Below are 18744 nucleotides of genomic sequence, written 5' to 3'. Positions count from 1 at the left end.
TATATATATATATATATATATATATATATGAATATATACATATATATATATATATATATATATATATATATATATATATATATATATATATATATATATATATATATATATGTGTGTATATACAGTATATATAAATTTATATACACATACCATATACAGTAATATATATCTATTTCAACATTTAGATGTCCCAATTAAAAATTTTTGCTCTCTATATACAGTATATATCTTTTACACATACTCTAAATATATTTTTAACATTTAGATGTCCCATAAAAATTTTTGCTCTCTCTCTCTCTCTCTCTCTCTCTATATATATATATATATATATATATATATATATATATTTATATATATATATATATATATATATATATATATATATATATATATATATATATATATATATAAATATATACATATATATGTATATATTTAGAAGGACAGGGTGACAAGGAGATAGCCGGTCATCAAAAGGTGATATATTTATTGCCGACGCGTTTCGTAACAACTAGTTACATCGTCAAGGCTAAAAGAGAAAACAACACAAATTAAAAACACATGGAATATAACTTTGACTTTAAGAGTCTCAACAAATTATACCAAACTTACATTAAAACAAAACAAGACTTAAAAAGCACCTGCTAGACTAAAGGCTGAAGGCTTTATGATTCGGAAAGGAGGGAGAAGCAGCGAAGAAAAACGGCTCAGAAATCACACAAAAATTTCTAACACCAGCATTAACTATTCTGACTTCTCTGTCTTGGGCCAAACAAGCCGTTTACACGAACTGCTTATTTTAGAGTCATTATTTATCAAGCAGTTAGTGCCCAAGTTGAACAATCACACCACCTCTATACAGTTGTTTCTGGCTTGAGCCGTTTTTCTTCGCTGCCTCTCCCTCCTTTCCGAATCATTCAAGGCTTCAGCCTTTAGTCTAGCAGGTGCTTTTTTAAATCTTGTTTTGTTTTAATGTAAGTTTGGTATAATTTGTTGAGACTCTTAAAGTCAAAGTTATATTCCATGTGTTTTTAATTTGTGTTGTTTTCTCTTTTAGCCTTGATGATGTAACTATGTTGTTACGAAACGCGTCGGCAATAAATGTATCACCTTTTGATGACCGGCTATCTCCTTGTCACCCTGTCCTTCTATGTGCTGTGGCCCGCTTGCGCCAACGTATTCTGTCTTGTATATATTTATATATATATGTATATATACATGTACATATATATGTATATATATGCGTATATATATATATATATATATATATATATATATATATATATATATATATATATATATATATATACTGTATATACTGTATACGTATCAGTTTCTACACATACACGAGTAAATATATTTTATCAAAATTTAGATGTTCCTCTTAACGGATTCTGGCTCCAAATAAAAGAAAAGGCAATGGTAACTACCTTCTCCACACTTTAACCACTGAATCTTGGATAAATCATGAGTGCGGAAAACTTTCCCAATATTAGCTTCTTCCTGCTCCTGCATAGAAAGTCCATCAGCATCGCATCGAACCCCTTGAAATGCATTCCATCTTCCCAGCCCCTGTTTCCTAATTCTCCTAAATTACTCTCTTTTCACCATCATATCGTCCTTCATTTTTTCCACATGACCCAACCATCACAAAACACTGACTTATCTATCACTTCTTTGACGTATCTTTACAGTTTTTCCCCTCCACTTCTTTTTACGCTACTTATACTAAGGAAACTATTATTTATATATATATATTATATATATATATATATATATATATATATATATATATATATATATATATATATATATATATATATATATATATATATATATATATATATAGAATCTACTGGTCACTTTTACCAAATACGTATATAATTGTAATAGCCACAATGCCCTCTTAACTTCTCGAATTCTTCGCGCTTTTTGGATACGCTTGTCACTGCAAAGCCTTGGATCCAAGTGCAAGATATAAGAAGTAATGATGATGTCCGGTAGCTCTTGGTCAGGTCGACAACGTGACGTCGTTGTGATTGTGGGATGCGGGTTCGTATCCCGCTACCGGACATCATAAATGCCTCATATTTTTTGCACTTGGATCCAAGCATTTGTAGTGACAAGCATATCCAAAAAGCGCTAAGAATCCGAGGAGTTAAGAGGGCATTGTGGCTGTTATAGTTGCAAACATATATATATATACATACATATATATATATATGTGTGTGTGTGTGTGTATTAATTACATTCATCACATTCCATGACCTTATGATCAAGTGCAAATTATATTACTATCGCAATAAAACATTGTATTGCTCTATTAAAATCTCTGCGTTTTCCTAACTTATATTGTCAATTATAATGAACTACTTATGATGCCCTTACACATTTCACATTCGTATTCTAAAATTCTTGATCTCAAAATACACTTTAGTCGGGAGACATAAACTTATCGATATCCTGACATTTTAATACAAAAAACTATGCTTATGAGTCCTAGTAACGCTGCAAAAATATAGGCTATGCTTTTATTCGAAATTCCTTACAACAGAGTGCTACCGACATTATGTTACCATCCTTCAATGTGATACTTACTTTTCAAATTGAACTTGGCTCGTTTAAATATGTTTATAAATGTTGACAAGTACTAGAAGAAAAAAGGTATTTTGTCTGTTATTAAAATGATACTTGGTCAAACTATCTATGACGGATTTATCGAACACCACCAGTCATGAAGTGCCAGCAACTTGGTCACCTCAGCAGGAGCGAAGGGTTTTTACTGCCATCTCTTCCAGGTCAACGACTTTGATGAGACTGAGGCTTTTCCTATTTGGATGACTATCCTTCCTACCTTCTCTTTCTTTAAATTTACTCTAACAGCAATAATATGACAACACTTTCCACCGGAAAATTAACTTGCATTTTAGTTCCTGCAAAGTTTTTATTGTATTCTGAGCAAAAGGATAATTCTGCAGTAATGCAAGATAAGTTAAAAAAAAAAAAAAAACGATGAAAAAGCGCTGTTGGAGCAGAAATTTTTGTCTTTACATTTCGTTATAATATAACGCAACCCCGACGGTATTCCAGTGCTAACTTCTCAATCTTGTCATTTTGTATAAAAAGAGTAAAGAAAATATAAATAAATAAAACAGAATCATTGCAATAAAAAAACTGCTGAATCTCACCTCCTGGAGTACCAATAAATTGGTTTTTTAATTTTTTTTTTTTTTTTTTGAGCGGTGGGGGGGGGGGAGATTCCATAGCAGAAGCTCGGCAGCACACAGAATTGTTCACAGAATAACCACTAATAGCACAAAAGTTTGCTAAACGCTTTTCGTATTTATATTCTGTTATAATTTTCCGTTACCGACGGTATGTTAGGTCAGTTCTATATTTGGAGGAATAGTTCTAAAAATTAAACTTCACTCTATAAGTCCCCTTCCTTGCTTGGTAATCAGGTGGACTCCGAATCCAAACTGCAGCAGTTCAGCTGGAAAACAATATATAACGAAATATTCACAGCCAACCTTGGCAGGGAAGATTAAAGGGGGCATGGGTCACAATGAGGCCACGAAAGTCAATGGGGTCAAATCAGGAACAGTCATTGTCTAGTTTTACTTTTCTTTCCTCCAATGATATAATTAAGCAGTATTCAGAAAGGAAAGTTCTTTGCAGAAATTAATGTAAATGTTTCTAAGGTACCTTTTCTTCTTAACACGAGCCACAATGCAAATAATTTTTTGAGACAGAGTGGTTAAGATTCTTGTCACACTCAAGAGAAATCATTTTCAAAAAATCACACAAAATTTATTTTATCATTGCTACTTTTCAAACAACCCCGACTTTTATCCTAGTAATATGCGTTCTATTGGCCGCTTATATTGCTAAAATTTTGCGTTAAATTTGTGCTATATTTGCATATCACTCTTCCACTCTTGTTTTTATCGAAGGTGATTTTAACAATGTTAGCCAGAATTGAATGTATAAAACTGTTATCAATGGTTTGACGGGTCTTTAGTAAAATTAAATTGATTTATGAATTATAGGTTTTCCAAGCCAAGCACGGGGGAACTTTTGGCCATTCAGCGATAACGACTTTGAAAAGAAGTAGCTGGAGTGGTTGGACAGCACAATAAAGAAATCCATGAAGTAAAGAAAATAAAATTCAAGGATCTACGAGTGGAACTGAGAGGAACAAAACTGAAGAACGGAAGCGGGGCTGAAGGAACAGAAAGTACAAGACCAAAAACTGGGTGCAGCTACGGGCTGAAGGGTCGCTGCAAACAGACTTTAATAATGCCTACAGTGCACCACATGAGGTGCACTAAGGGCGCTACCCACTACGGGGCATCGTTAAACTTAAATTTTCAGTAAAATGAAGTAATAAATTACGTGCATTTTAAACAATCTTTTAATTTTTAAACTTGATTCCACAATAATTCCCGAGTGACATCCTCACTCTGAAATGTCAGTTCAAAGCTGATCAGCAATTCACAGTATTTTTGCAAATGTCATATATGATGCGCTCTTCTTGACATGGAAGAGAAAATGCAAGAGCTATTAGTTATCATTTACTAGACACTTCAACATAACAATAAATACATTCGTTCGTTGCACATTCCAGCATGGAAAAGTAGTGCCCTAACTTGTAGCGTGGTGGGGGAGGAGCATAAGATCCCGAGGAAGACCTTCAGGAACTGCTGTCTGTCCTCTTCAGCGGCAAAGGCGATTTGGTCGAGGACGAACTGGGGAATTGGGTGGGAGAATTTGGGAGCCACTGGCAGAGGTCGGACTTGGGCTGGAACCCATTTTCGTTGGCAACGTATTTTACCAGGACTGGAACCCTTTCGGGAGAGGTGTAACTAAAAACAAAAACAATAACCAAATCAACAAGCGCACCTTTAAGTATTATTATTATTATTATTATTATTATTATTATTATTATTATTATTATTATTATTATTATTATTATTATTATTATGCACACATTTCTTGTGGAACTTGCGAAAAAAGACGCAGCTTATTGTATCAGTTTCCATGGATTAGAAACCCCATGCATGAGCAATAAATAAAAGAATTATTGCTACATGTTAGTCTTGTGCAGTTTCATGACTGGTCACGTTGAAGATAAATTGCTCCTAAAAAACACTATACATTCTGGAACTTTTCAACTTACGAGAAAAATCCAGAGGCTACAACGGCGCCTTTGGGTCCGTCAGGGGATCCTGCATCGGCCAGTGTAATTTTACTAAAATGAAATAAGTACGTAAACACAAAACAATGCTTTTACGTATAAACATGAAAAACTCTGAGTACAATGCACATAACAATTGTTACCAGAAAATGAATTATTCTTTGGTACAAGAATAAAACTTAAAGTGTCAAATATGTTAGAGTATCGTTTATTCGTCATTTGATAATAAATACATTCGCTCGTTCGACTTTCCAGCACCGAGATAATCTAATTGTAACGAGGTGGGGAGGACCATAAGATCCTGAGGGCGATCTTGATGAACTGCCACGCCTGTCTTCCTCAGCAGCGAAGGCGATCTGGTCCAGGACGAACTGGGGAATCGGGTGGGGGAATTCGGGAGCCACTGGCAGGAGGTCAGACTGGGGCTGGAAGCCATTTTCGTTGGCAACGTATTTCACGTGCACAGGGATACCTTCTGGAGAGGTGTATCTGGAAGGTAAAAAAATCATTTCTTTTTAATATGGAGCTGAAATTTTTATTTTACTGAGTCATATTGTAAATCATTACGACAGTATGCAGTGATGTCAAAAGACATCGCCCGATCAATCGTAAAAAAAGACATATAAACTTACGAGAAAAATCCAGAGGCCACAACGGCGCCCTTGGGTCCTTCAGGGGCTCCTGCATCGGCCAGTTCGATGCCGTTGGCGGTTTCGACGTTGACGCTGTACCTCCCGAAGTCATCGCGGTCGCGATCGTCCCTGATGATGGCGATCTCCTCGCTGGAGCCTCCGCCGCCTCTTCCGTAGCCGTACTGGGGGGCGGCAACGGCCACTGCGACCAAGGAAGCAATTACAATTACCTGGAAATGGAAGCAAGCGTTCAGTTGCCTGGGAGAGATCCGTAGCATTTGTAGTTACCGTTTTCACCATGTTGGACAGTGTCCACTGCAAAGTAAGCTTACAATATTATCTATATATTTTTAAGTGAACTTGTCAAAATATAATCATCTAAGTCTTTGTTATTGGTTTATAATCTGATTTTCAGTTTCTGAGTAGGCTATTATCTTTCAATGTGTGTTTGTCAAAATGAAACCACTTCATTTATCCAATCCTGCGTGACTGCAGACTCGAAAAAGAATAATGATGCTTTGGGAATATGATCACGTAGATTTCTTAATGCACTTCAGACATAAAATTTTCTCTAAAATTATTAGTATAGCTGCGGTCTTCCCATTCTCCCTGAAACTTAAAATTGTCCCTTGAGTGCCCCCTTTATAATTGTAATTCATATTAACCCAAGCTGGATGAACGTGAGTTTCTTTGCGGGAACTTACAAACTTCATGTCGGTGTCTGTCGAAGAACTGTGATGGTCTGCAGTCGCGATACATCTTTATATGCTAACGGACCCCTCCCACAGCTAGTTGCCACGTTGCCATTTATCTGTGAACTGGACCATACATTCATTCAAACCATGATCCTATTTGGAGAATTCTCCCGTTCATGAACTTTGATTTTATACTTATGCAATGTTGATATGCCTCTATTTCCCAACTTTATCTCTTCTCACTCTCTTCTTTCTCTCTCTGATCTCATCCTTTCATTTGTATCAGTCACCTTATTTCGTATTGTGAAGCTGTTCATCCTGTAATCAATAAAATTGTATCAGGTTTAGTGTAGCAACTATATATATATATATATATATATATATATATATATATATATATATATATATATATATATATATATATAATATATATATATGTATATACAGTATATATTAATTTTTACACATACCTATAGTAAATACATTTTTTCATCATGTAGATGTTTACACATAAAAAACATTTTTTCATCATGTACATTTTAAAAATTTTTGGATCTTTCTCTCTCTCTCTCTCTCTCTCTCTCTCTCTCTCTCTCTCTCTCTCTCTCTCTATATATATATATATATATATATATATATATATATATATATATATATATATATATATATATATATATATATATTATATATATATATATATATTTATAAATATATATATAAATATATATATATATATATATATATATATATATATATTATATATATGTATATTTCTATATATGTACATACATATATATGTATATATTTATATATATGTGTATATACATGTACATACATATATATATACATGTATATATATGTATATATATATATATATATATATATATATATATATATATATATATATATATATATATATATATATACTGTATACACTGTATACATATCAGTTTTTACACATACACGAGTAAATACATTTTATCAAAATTTAGATGTTCCTCTTAACGGATTCTGGCTGCAAATAAAAGAAAAGGCAATGGTAACTACCTTATCCACACTTTAACCACTGAATCATGGATAAACCACGAGTGCGGAAAACTTTCCCAATATTAGCTTCTTCCTGCTCCTGCACAGAAAGTTCATCAGCATCGCATCGAACCCCTTGAAACGCGTTCCATCTTCCCAGCCCCTGTTTCCTAATTCTCTTAAATTACGCTCTTTTCACCATCATATTGTCCTCCATTTTTTCCACATGACCAAACCATCACAAAACACTGACTTATCTATCACTTCTTTGACGTATCTTTACAGTTTTCCCCTTCCACTTCTTTTTTACGCTACTTATACTAAGTAGACCATTTCATATATATATATATATATATATATATATATATATATATATATATATATATATATATATATATATATATATATATATATATATATATATATATATATATATATATATATATATACAGCATCTACTGGTCACTAAGGAAACTATTATATATATATATATATATATATATATATATATATATATATATATATATATATATATATATATATATATATATATATATATGTATGTGTATATATATATATATATAGAATCTACTGGTCACTTTTACCAAATACGTATATAATTGTAATAGCCACAATGCCCTCTTAACTTCTCGAATTCTTCGCACTTTTTGGATACGCTTGTCACTGCAAAGCCTTGGATCCAAGTGCAAGATATGAGAAGTAATTATGATGTCCGGTAGCCCGTGGTCAGGTCGACAACGTGACGTCGTTGTGATTGTGGGATGCGGGTTCGTATCCTGCTACCGGACATCATAAATGCCTCATATTTTTTGCACATGTATCCAAGTATTTGTAGTGACAAGCATATCCAAAAAGCGCTAAGAATCCGAGAAGTTAAGAAGGCATTGTGGCTTTTATAGTTGCATATATATATATATATATATATATATATATATATATATATATATATATATATATATATATATATATATATATATATATATATATATATATATATTTATATACATATATATATACATATATATATATATATATATATATATATGTGTGTGTGTGTGTGTGTGTGTGTGTGTGTGTATTAATTACATTCATCACATTCCATGACCTTATGATCAAGTGCAAATTATATTACTATCGCAATAAAACATTGTATTGTTCTATTAAAATCTCTGTGTTTTCCAAAATTATATTGTCAATTGTACTCAACTACTTATGATGCCCTTACACATTTCACATTCATATTCTAAAATTCTTGATCTCAAAATGTCCTGACATTTTAATACAAAAAACTATGCTTATGAGTCCTAGTAACACTGCAAAAATATAGGCTATGCTTTTATTCGAAATTCCTTACAACAGAGTGCTACCGACATTATGTTACCATCCTTGAATGTGATACTTATTTTTCAAATTGAACTTGGTTCATTTAAATATTCTTATAAGCATTGACAACCCTACTAAAAAAAAGTTCTTTTTTCTGTTATTAAAATCAATGTTTGGTCAGACTATATATGACGGGGTTATCAAACACCACCAGTCATGAGGTGCTAGCAACTTGGTCACCTCAGCAGGAGCGAACGGTTTTTAATGCCATCTCTTCCAGGTCAACGACTTTGATGAGACTGAGGCTTTTCCCGTTGGGATGAGTATCCTTCCTACCTTCTCTTTCTTTATATTTACTCTAACAGCAATAATATGACACCACTTTCCACCGGAAAATTAACTTGCATTTTAGTTCCTGCAAAGTTTTTATTGTATTCTGAGCAATTTGTAAGGATAACTTGTTTTACAGTAATAGTACAAAAGATAAGTATAAAAAAAGTTAGAAAAATGAAAAACGCTGTTGTAGCAGAAATTTTTGTTTTTACATTTCGTTATAATATAACGCAACCCCGACGGTATTCCAGTGCTAACTTCTCAATCTTGTCATTTTGTATAAAAAGAGTAAAGAAAATGTAAATAAATAAAACAGAATCATTGCAATAAAAAAAAACTGCTGAATCTCACCTCCTGGAGTACCATTAAATTGTTCTTTTATTTATTTTTTTTTTGGGGTGGGGCGGAGGATATTCCATAGCAGAAGCTCGGCAGTGCACAGAATTGTTCACAGAATAACCACTAATAGCACAAAAGTTTGCTAAACGCCTTTCATATTTATATTTTGTGTTATAATTTTCCGTTACTGACGGTATGTTAGGTCAGTTCTATATTTGGAGGGAATAGTTCTAAAAATTAAACTTCATTTTATAATTCCCATTCCTTGCTTGGTAATCAGGTGGATTCCGAATCCAAACTGCATCAGTTCAGCTGGAAAACAATATATAACGAAATATTTACAGCCAGCCTTGGCAGACAAGGTTAAAGGGAGCATGGGTCACAATGAGGTCACGAAAGTCAATGGAGTCAAATCAAGAACAGTCATTGTCTAGTTTTACTTTTCCTTTCCTCCAGTGATATAATTATGCAGTATTCAGAAAGGAAAGTTCTTTTCAGGAATTAATGTAATGTTTCTAAGGTACCTTTTCTTCTTAACACGAGCCACAATGCAAATCATTTTTTGAGACAGAGTGGCTATGATTCTTGTCACACTCAAGAGAAATCATCTTCAAAATCTCATACAAAAGTTATTTTATCATTGCTGCTTTTCAAACAACGCCGACTTTTATCTTAGTAATAAGTTGTTCTACTGGCCACTTATATTGCTAAAATTTTGCGTTAAATTTGTGCTATATTTGAATATTAATCTTTTACTCTTGTTTTTATCGAAGGTGAGTTTAACAGTGCCCGCCAGAAACCTGTTCTGACTAAAATTATGTTAGCCAGAGCTGAATGTATAAAGCTGTTATCAATGGTCTGACGAGTCTTTGGTAAAATTAAATTAATTTATGAATTATAGGTTTTCCAAGCCAAGCACTGGGGAACTTTCGGCCATTCAACGATGACGACTTTGAAAAGGAGCTGGAGTGGTTGGACAGCACGATAAAGAAATTCATGAAATAAAACAAATAAAATTCAAGGATCTACGAGTGGAACTGAGAGGAACAAAACTGAAGAACGGAAGCGGGGCTGAAGGAACAGAAGGTGCAAGGCTAAAAGCTGAGTGCAGCTACTGGCTGAAGGGTCGCTGCAAACAGACTTTAGTAATACCTACAGTACACCACACTGAGGGCGCTACCCCCTACGGGGCATCGTTAAACTTAAATTTTCAGTAAAATGAAGTAATAACTTACATAAATTTTTAAACTAGATTCCACAATAATTCCCAAGTGACATCCTCACTCTGAAATGTCAGTTCAAAGCTAATCAGCAATTCACAGTATTTTTGCAAATGTCATGTATGATGCGCTCCTCTTGACATGGAAGAGAAAATGCTATAGCTATTAGTAAGCATTTATTGGACACTTCAACATAACAATAAATACATTCGTTCGTTGCACATTCCAGCATGGAAAAATAGTGCCCTAATTGTAGCGTGGTGGGGGAGGAGCATAAGATCCCGAGGAAGACCTTGAGGACCTGCTGCGTCTGTCATCTTCAGCCACAAAGGCGATTTGGTCGAGGACGAACTGGGGAATTGGGTGGGGGAATTCGGGAGCCACTGACAGGAGGTCGGACTGGGGCTGGAACCCATTTTCGTTGGCAACGTATTTTACCAGGACTGGAACCCTTTCGGGAGAGGTGTAGCTAAAAACAAAAACAATAACCAACTCAACAAGCGTACCCCTAACTATTGTTATCATTATTATTATACACACATTTCTTGTGGAACCTGCGAAAAAAGACGCAGCTTATTGTATCAGTTTCCATGGATTAGAAACCCCATGCATGAGCAATAAATAGAAGATTTATTGCTACATGTTAGTCTTGTGCAGTTTCATGACTGGTCACGTTGAAGATAAATTGCTCCTAAAAAACACTATACATTCTGGGGCTTTTCAACTTACGAGAAAAATCCAGAGGCCACAACGGCGCCTTTGGGCCAGTCGGGGGATCCTGCATCGGCCATCGGCCAATGTAATTTTACTAAAATGAAATAAGTACGTAAACACAAAACATTGCTTTTACGTATACACATGAAAAGCTCTGAGTACAATGCACTTAACAATTGTTACCAGAAAATGAATTATTCTTTGGTACAAGAATAAAACTTAAAGTGTCAAATATGTTAGATCATCGTTTATTCGTTATTTCATAATAAATACATTCGCTCGTTCGACTTTCCAGCACCGAGATAATCTAATTGTAACGAGGTGGGGGAGGACCATAAGATCCTGAGGGCGATCTTGATGAACTGCCACGCCTGTCTTCCTCAGCAGCGAAGGCGATCTGGTCCAGGACGAACTGGGGAATCGGGTGGGGGAATTCGGGAGCCACTGGCAGGAGGTCAGACTGGGGCTGGAAGCCATTTTCGTTGGCAACGTATTTCACGTGCACAGGGATACCTTCTGGAGAGGTGTATCTGGAAGGTAAAAAAATCATTTTTTTTTTTGCTAATATGGAGGTGAAATTTTTATTTTACTGGGTCATATTGTAAATCATTACGACAGTAGGCAGTGATGTCAAAAGACATCGCCCAATCAATCGTAAAAAAAAAGACATGAGAACTCCAGTCATATAAACTTACGAGAAAAATCCAGAGGCCACAACGGCGCCCTTGGGTCCTTCAGGGGCTCCTGCATCGGCCAGTTCGATGCCGTTGGCGGTTTCGACGTTGACGCTGTACCTCCCGAAGTCATCACGGTCGCGATCGTCCCTGATGATGGCGATCTCCTCGCTCGAGCCTCCGCCGCCTCTTCCGTAGCCGTACTGGGGGGCGGCAAAGGCCACTGCGACCAAAGTAGTGATGGCAAAGATCTGAAATGTGGGAAAAATAATCAATGCTTAATACGTCACTTGTAGGCTGGGTGCTACCTTGATTTCGTCTTATCGTCTGTTTCATACTTTATGGGCTGGTCCATGACAACAGTTCATGGTTAGTATGTAGCTCCAGCTGCCGAACTGCATATTCTTGTCCCGAATGCTTTGTATATCTAGTGCCCTTACTAATAAGAAAATGAACTGAAGTTTTATGAATTGGTTTAACAGGAATTTATTTATTTTTCAGATATAGAGTTATTACCGATTTATTCATAAGATGAATATCGAAGAAAATAGAAGTAGTTGTTTTTCATACGAATATCTATTATTAAATGCAGTAGAATGAAAATCAATTCCAGAGATGTAGGCAAAGGTAACTTTTAAGAAATTACAAACTAAAAGGCAAAAAATATTTAGCTTTTATTTTCCACAAATATTGAAAACTTTTCCAACCCTGAGGACCAGTCCTGCTAGCCTCTCTAACGTTGTGAAAGAAATCTTACTCTTATTTTCTACAATTATATCCAAATCTTCCTTATGTTCTAATTTCCTTAACCAATCGACAGCTACACTAGATACAACCGCATCACTTACGAGCTTCATGGTACCGTGCTTGCAAGGGGCGTTGTGTGATAGCCCGTATCCGCTTTTCACCTCTTATATAGAACCAAACTGGAACGGCCTCTCTGGACCCGAGTTGCCAACAACAACATTTTGTGACAGCGTCTAGACGGCATTCATTTCGCCACCTTTACAGCGCATCGTGAACTTTGGTTTTTGCCAGAGAACTATTTCGTGTGCACATCAAACGGAGCAGCATACAGCGACTTTCAGTTTCTCTAGTGTATGGGCTTAAGTGTATATTATGTTTCTCTTTGGTAGAAACTCTGGGACTATATGTATATGCTTGGGACTATTTTCCTTCCGGATTAATTTTTCGTTCCTTTTCTTTATCTTTATCCTTCTCGCTCTCCCCTCTCTTTCTTTTTATCTACATCTCTCTGCAAATTGTAGTATCTCTCTCTCTCTCTCTCTCTCTCTCTCTCTCTCTCTCTCTCTCTCTCTCTCTCTCTCTCTCTCTGAGTGTGAGCTGAAGAGACCGACTGAAGCATCTGAGAATCAGGGACCAAGGGATTGGTGTGTTAATGAAATCACAACAAAATGGTAAAAATAGCAACGGTGCGGAGTTCACAGCCGACAGACGCGATGGTTTCATTGGTAAGATGGAGCATAATAATGCCTGAAATAAAAAAATAAAAAATGCTGATTAACATTTAATCATTTCATTTGTTTTTTGGTAAGAAAGTAATAAAGAGATAAAAAAAGATGTTAAATATTTTTCCCCAAACAATCAAATGGCCATAGTAGAACTTCCTATGTAAAAGAAATAATAAACTGCGATTGAGACCGAAAAATTAATAGTTAAGCATTACAGAAATTTAAATTTCTTCAGGGTAATCACACGTATTGACAATCTTCAAGATTAATGGTTCTAAATGAGGTAAAAGTTTCACAGCTGCGGCGCGACAGATATAAAAATACAGTGTTTCATTTCTCTCTCTCTCTCTCTCTCTCTCTCTCTCTCTCTCTCTCTCTCTCTCTCTCTCTCTCTCTCTCTCTAACTAACTAATTACTTTATTATGTGTAAACCCTAAGGCACCAGTCTTTAAAATGGCTGCCGTTATACTATATTGAGAGGCAATAAATCCTCCGAGACTACGCAGTTTGCTAATTCAAAAACTCAATATTTTCCAATTATAACTGACCTGGTTTGCTTCGGGCAAGCCTTCGGTTATATTTAAATGCACGAGCTCTTATTAGTAAAGGTTACAGTCTTTTATGCGAAAGGCCAATGGGACGTGTACCCTCATGCCCTTATCTTGGCCGAGTCTGAAGGAAAAGGGGAGAGAGGTGAAGAAAAAAGAATAGGGAGGCGCTCAATAAAGGTGAAAGAACTCCTGTTGAAAAGTGCAGGAAAATGTGACTGAATGGAACCAAATGCAGGTAAAGAATTGTTAGATTGGACGTTATTCAGAAGACTCTTTATAATCTTGAGCTTATGGTTCTGGATACTTGACGATTCTTGTTACCTTCGACCCAGCGCCTTCATCTTCAGAGCACATCGTGCATTTCTTCTTATGCCGCCAGAAAACCACATGCCGTATTGTTCGTAAGGTTCTCAAATCTCTGGGAATAGCATTAACCCAGCATGCCTTCCATCTTACGCCTGCCATCGCTGGAGGATTCTTCTGTCCGGATGCAACCAGCATTCCAGCATCTTCATATTTCTAATAAAATTGATGGAGATGGTCAGCTCCATTTCCCAGAAGGTGGCAATTAGGACTGAACCCATCGCCAGAGGATGTCCTGTTTAGTCATCTCCTGAACGCTTAGATGCAAACTATGAAATTCCACTATCATTAGTGACTATGCCTGCAGAGTTCATGCACGCTACTCGTTTCGGAGAATGCTAGCATCCATTACTCTAGGAGACACGATATCGCAATTAACATTACCCTTCCTATAAATTCGTATTACAGTCTTCCTGCCAATATCATGAATGTCGAAACTTTGAACTGAGAAGAGCGTAACTGATCACACCAAGTGCCTTGTATGATAGCTCGAAGCAACTTTGCCTTCTTTTTGTGGCTTGTTTTTTAATAGTTGTAGTAAGATTTACTTGTCTGCTTTTTTATTTGTTATTTTCAATTTCATTTTGGGAACACGCTTCCTCCCTTCAATACAATTTCCTTTTTATCGTATATTGACATGCAATTCTGCATAAGTTCATCGATTTCGTTTTGTTTATATGAATGCAAGCACCATACTGGCATCGATCATAACAAGAACAATAACTGGCTGTTCTCATTGCTATCAGCTTTACCTTACTGAATCATCCAATTCGTACATGAAAAGCAAGTTATCAAATTTAAAAATCCTTTCTTAACGCTACTCACATCTCAATGCTTGCATTCACTTTTGCATGATTCTTTTATCTGTTTTTCATTCGTGTAATCTGTATTTCTCGGTCTGCGATCAGTCTATTTACTTATTCTTTTATTGCGGGCATGGGGTCAGAAAAACTTGAACTCGTAGATGCTCTTAAGGAAAAAAAATACTTTTTCTGAGACAAATCTCTCTCTCTCTCTCTCTCTCTCTCTCTCTCTCTCTCTCTCTCTCTCTCTCTCTCTGGTGATGGTTATTTTAAAGAGGGTGTATAATCGCTACGAGTGCGAACGGTCAAAGGAAAGTGTGTTTCGGTCTTTTTTCAGATTGGCAATAAAACTTTTTATTGTCTTTACGATATGAAGTAATTGAATTAACTGAATGTTAGCGAGATCTGTAACTCTGATAATGACTATTAGAGTGGGGTACTATTTAATCGACTGATACGCTTTAAGAAGAGCAAGCAGGCAGATAAGCAGACAGCAAGATAGAGAGAGAGTTCACGAGTGTAGACCATCGAAGACAATATTTCCAAAGAACTTGGCCACTGGCTGAAAAACAAATAATGAGCCAAGTCGTTTTCATAAATGACAAGCGTAATTTCTTCTTTTTAGAATTCCTGTTTCTTACACTGGATGACGAGAAGTGTATTTCTTTCAAGCTGGTTTTTCTGAAGTTTTAAAACGCTTTTTTGTTTTACACTAAACGAGAATAAGGTCAATGAAACTTATATAAGAATAAAACGTTCTTGTAATTGCAATGGACCTCAGAGGTCATGTGTTCTTGTGTGAGTGGTAGTGGGTTCACACAGAGTGAGAAGATGGATTTTATTAATGTAATTTCCCGTTTTATCCATTTCCGTTTTGATTTCATAATCCCACATGAAATTCCAAATAATTATAACATGATGACTAGACATTTTGTTCCAACATTGTATGATTAACCATCTTTCGAACATTCCGTTGCACATAGCAGCCTGTGGAATCACAGAAATTGCTGGGGTATCGTGAGATTCCAGCTGCTCTATCTACTGTATTTTATATATTACTAACTTTATTCTTCTATGCTAGTTCTTGTTTTATTTCACTATTTGTTTATCTTTATTATAAAAAGATCTATATAAGAATCCTTTACTTGGCCTACGTTTGTAAAGCGCTACGTTTTTAAGTTTCTGGGTTCAAGGGTCGGTTCATGAACAATGGATAGGATAATGTTTACACTTACACATTCTGTTGCCAGAAAACTCACTTTTTCTTGCAGACAGATGGCTCCAACAGTGAGCTTGGGTAAGCAGATGTGGATGATTTTACTGAAACTACAGGAAAATAACAAGTTCATTATCGTTATTCAAAAAGATTTTAGAAAATTAAAACTGATAAATTAAACTATGTGAAGAGTTCCCCTCAAACCTTTAAGACTTACCTTGAAAGTAACATGTGAAATAGCTGTTAACTTTGCTACGTTTGACATTAATCTTCGTCAGCTAGAGCTAACTGAGATAATCCAGATTTACGATTTAAGCTGCCAGATACGTGTACAGTATATTCTGAGTCCTTCATATAGGGCTGACCATGGCTGTCGAAGCGGAGCCACATCTATGTCAGCTTGTGCTTGTTTTATGAAAAAAGAAAATTACATAATAAACATTTTTTGATTAATGATCAAATCTGTGACCAGAGCATTCTAAGGTAATTGAACTCTTATAAGTGATGCACAAGAGGCAGTGTATAATTGCGATGTAAATGAAATAATATTGCTTTATATTATTGTTTAATCTGCATTTTACAATAAATAGATTCGTTCGTTCCACATTCCAACGTCGAAGTGCACTGGCCTAATTATAACGAGGAGGAGGAGGAGGAGCGTACGATCCTGAGGAAGATCTCGAGGAGCTGCTTCGTCTGTCTTCTTCAGCAGCCTTGGCGATCTGGTCGAGGACGAACTGGGGAATTGGGTGGGGGAATTCGGGGGCCACTGGGAGGAGATCGGACTGGGGCTGGAAGCCGTTCTCGTTGGCAACGTATTTCACGTGGACTGGAATGCCTTCTGGGGAGGTGTATCTGTGCAGGAAGTAGAAACGGTTCTATTAGAATCGATGTCGTTTGTCAAAGCAGACATTTCAAAAGTGACTTACCTTATGTATAACGATAAAAAATTTCTTGTAACATTAGAAAACGACTTAAACAGCGCTTACGAGAAAAATCCAGAGGCCACAACGGCGCCCTTGGGTCCGTCAGGGGCTCCTGCATCGGCCAGTTCGATGCCGTTGGCGGTTTCGACGTTGACGCTGTACCTCCCGAAGTCATCGCGGTCGCGATCGTCCCTCAGGATGGGGATCTCCTCGCTGGAGCCTCCGCCGCCTCTTCCGTAGCCGTACTGGGGGGCGGCGAAAGCCACAGTTGCCAGGAAGGATAAGATGATAACCTGAGTTCAAAGGGAAACAATGAATAAAATTATGTTTGCATTTGTACAAGCGGACTTTGACATCCTTCCTAAATTTCCTTTATTGTTTGAAGTATATTTTATTTTATTTTCATAAACATTAACTTTCAATTACATGTATAATCAAGTAGGGCTATTGTTATAACGCTAAACCAAAATATTGTTTACAGATTCAGAAAAAGCTTTATCCCCAGTTATTAATGATATATAGTTTGACCCGATTTTATATTTTCTATGTGTAATGAACTTTAACTCTCATACACTCGCTCACAAAGGGACACTTACAAGCTTCATGTTGGAGTCTTCGCTAAGGATTCTATGCTTCAGTGGTGGATGCTACGCCTGTATATATATCTGAAAATCATGCAGCGTTTAGAGTTGCCAGTTCGGATTAAGTGACCTGAAAAGGAGCGTTCATTGCTCCACCCAACTCGCATTTCACATTGCATCTTGAACTTGTTTTCTTTTTTTTTCGTGTTCGAGTAATTGGATGACAATATCCTGTAGCTGATGACAGTAGACAGGTGTTAGGAGTCTCTTTCTCTCTCTCTCTCTCACACACACACATATATATAAATGTATATATGTATATGTATATATATATATATATATATGTATATAAATATGTATATATATATATATATATATATATATATATATATATATATATATAAATATATTCATAAATATATATATATATATATATATATATATATATATATATATATATATATATATATATATATATATATATATATATATATATTATATATATATATTCATATATATATATACATATATGATTTTAAATAGATAAACTCTCTCCCACTGTTTTGCTCTTGAAGTTTAAAGATCTGTTTATGTATGTCAAGTTATACATGGCACCTCACACAATACCTCATAATATGAATCTTCACACATCTGGAAT

General features: G+C 35.6%; 3 protein-coding genes across 3 annotated transcripts; all 3 read right to left on the bottom strand.

Moving 5' to 3' along the window:
• Positions 1-5389: 5389 nt before the first annotated feature.
• On the bottom strand, positions 5390-6550 carry LOC136829165 (cuticle protein CP14.6-like). Its single transcript, XM_067087484.1, has 3 exons — positions 6534-6550; positions 5830-6059; positions 5390-5686 (listed from the first exon to the last, which is right to left on the bottom strand). The coding sequence occupies exons 1-3, from the start codon at positions 6540-6542 to the stop codon at positions 5413-5415; spliced, it is 513 nt and encodes a 170-aa protein (XP_066943585.1). The 5' UTR covers positions 6543-6550; the 3' UTR covers positions 5390-5412.
• A 5177-nt stretch (positions 6551-11727) lies between these two features.
• LOC136829164 (cuticle protein CP14.6-like) lies at positions 11728-13052 on the bottom strand. Its single transcript, XM_067087483.1, has 3 exons — positions 13023-13052; positions 12196-12425; positions 11728-12030 (listed from the first exon to the last, which is right to left on the bottom strand). Exons 1-3 carry the CDS (start codon positions 13029-13031, stop codon positions 11808-11810), a joined length of 462 nt encoding a protein of 153 aa, XP_066943584.1. The 5' UTR covers positions 13032-13052; the 3' UTR covers positions 11728-11807.
• A 4118-nt stretch (positions 13053-17170) lies between these two features.
• LOC136829538 (cuticle protein CP14.6-like) lies at positions 17171-18128 on the bottom strand. The gene is made up of 3 exons (XM_067088377.1): positions 18102-18128; positions 17569-17798; positions 17171-17434 (listed from the first exon to the last, which is right to left on the bottom strand). Exons 1-3 carry the CDS (start codon positions 18108-18110, stop codon positions 17209-17211), a joined length of 465 nt encoding a protein of 154 aa, XP_066944478.1. The 5' UTR covers positions 18111-18128; the 3' UTR covers positions 17171-17208.
• Between the last annotated feature and the right edge of the window lie 616 nt (positions 18129-18744).

Source organism: Macrobrachium rosenbergii, chromosome 44 (genome assembly GCF_040412425.1).
Source record: "Macrobrachium rosenbergii isolate ZJJX-2024 chromosome 44, ASM4041242v1, whole genome shotgun sequence".
Lineage (NCBI taxonomy): Eukaryota > Metazoa > Arthropoda > Malacostraca > Decapoda > Palaemonidae > Macrobrachium > Macrobrachium rosenbergii.
The sequence above is the reverse complement of the archived record's forward strand: the minus strand, read 5'-3'. Positions and strand labels throughout refer to the sequence as shown.

What these genes read in the sequence shown, in the direction of transcription:
- LOC136829165 (XM_067087484.1), bottom strand. An exon ending in GTGGCCTCTGGATTTTTCTC is followed by an intron (nt 5,687 to 5,829) that starts GTAAGTTTATAT and finishes TTTACCTTCCAG; the next exon opens with ATACACCTCTCCAGAAGGTA.
- LOC136829164 (XM_067087483.1), bottom strand. An exon ending in GTGGCCTCTGGATTTTTCTC is followed by an intron (nt 12,031 to 12,195) that starts GTAAGTTTATAT and finishes TTTACCTTCCAG; the next exon opens with ATACACCTCTCCAGAAGGTA.
- LOC136829538 (XM_067088377.1), bottom strand. An exon ending in GTGGCCTCTGGATTTTTCTC is followed by an intron (nt 17,435 to 17,568) that starts GTAAGCGCTGTT and finishes CTTCCTGCACAG; the next exon opens with ATACACCTCCCCAGAAGGCA.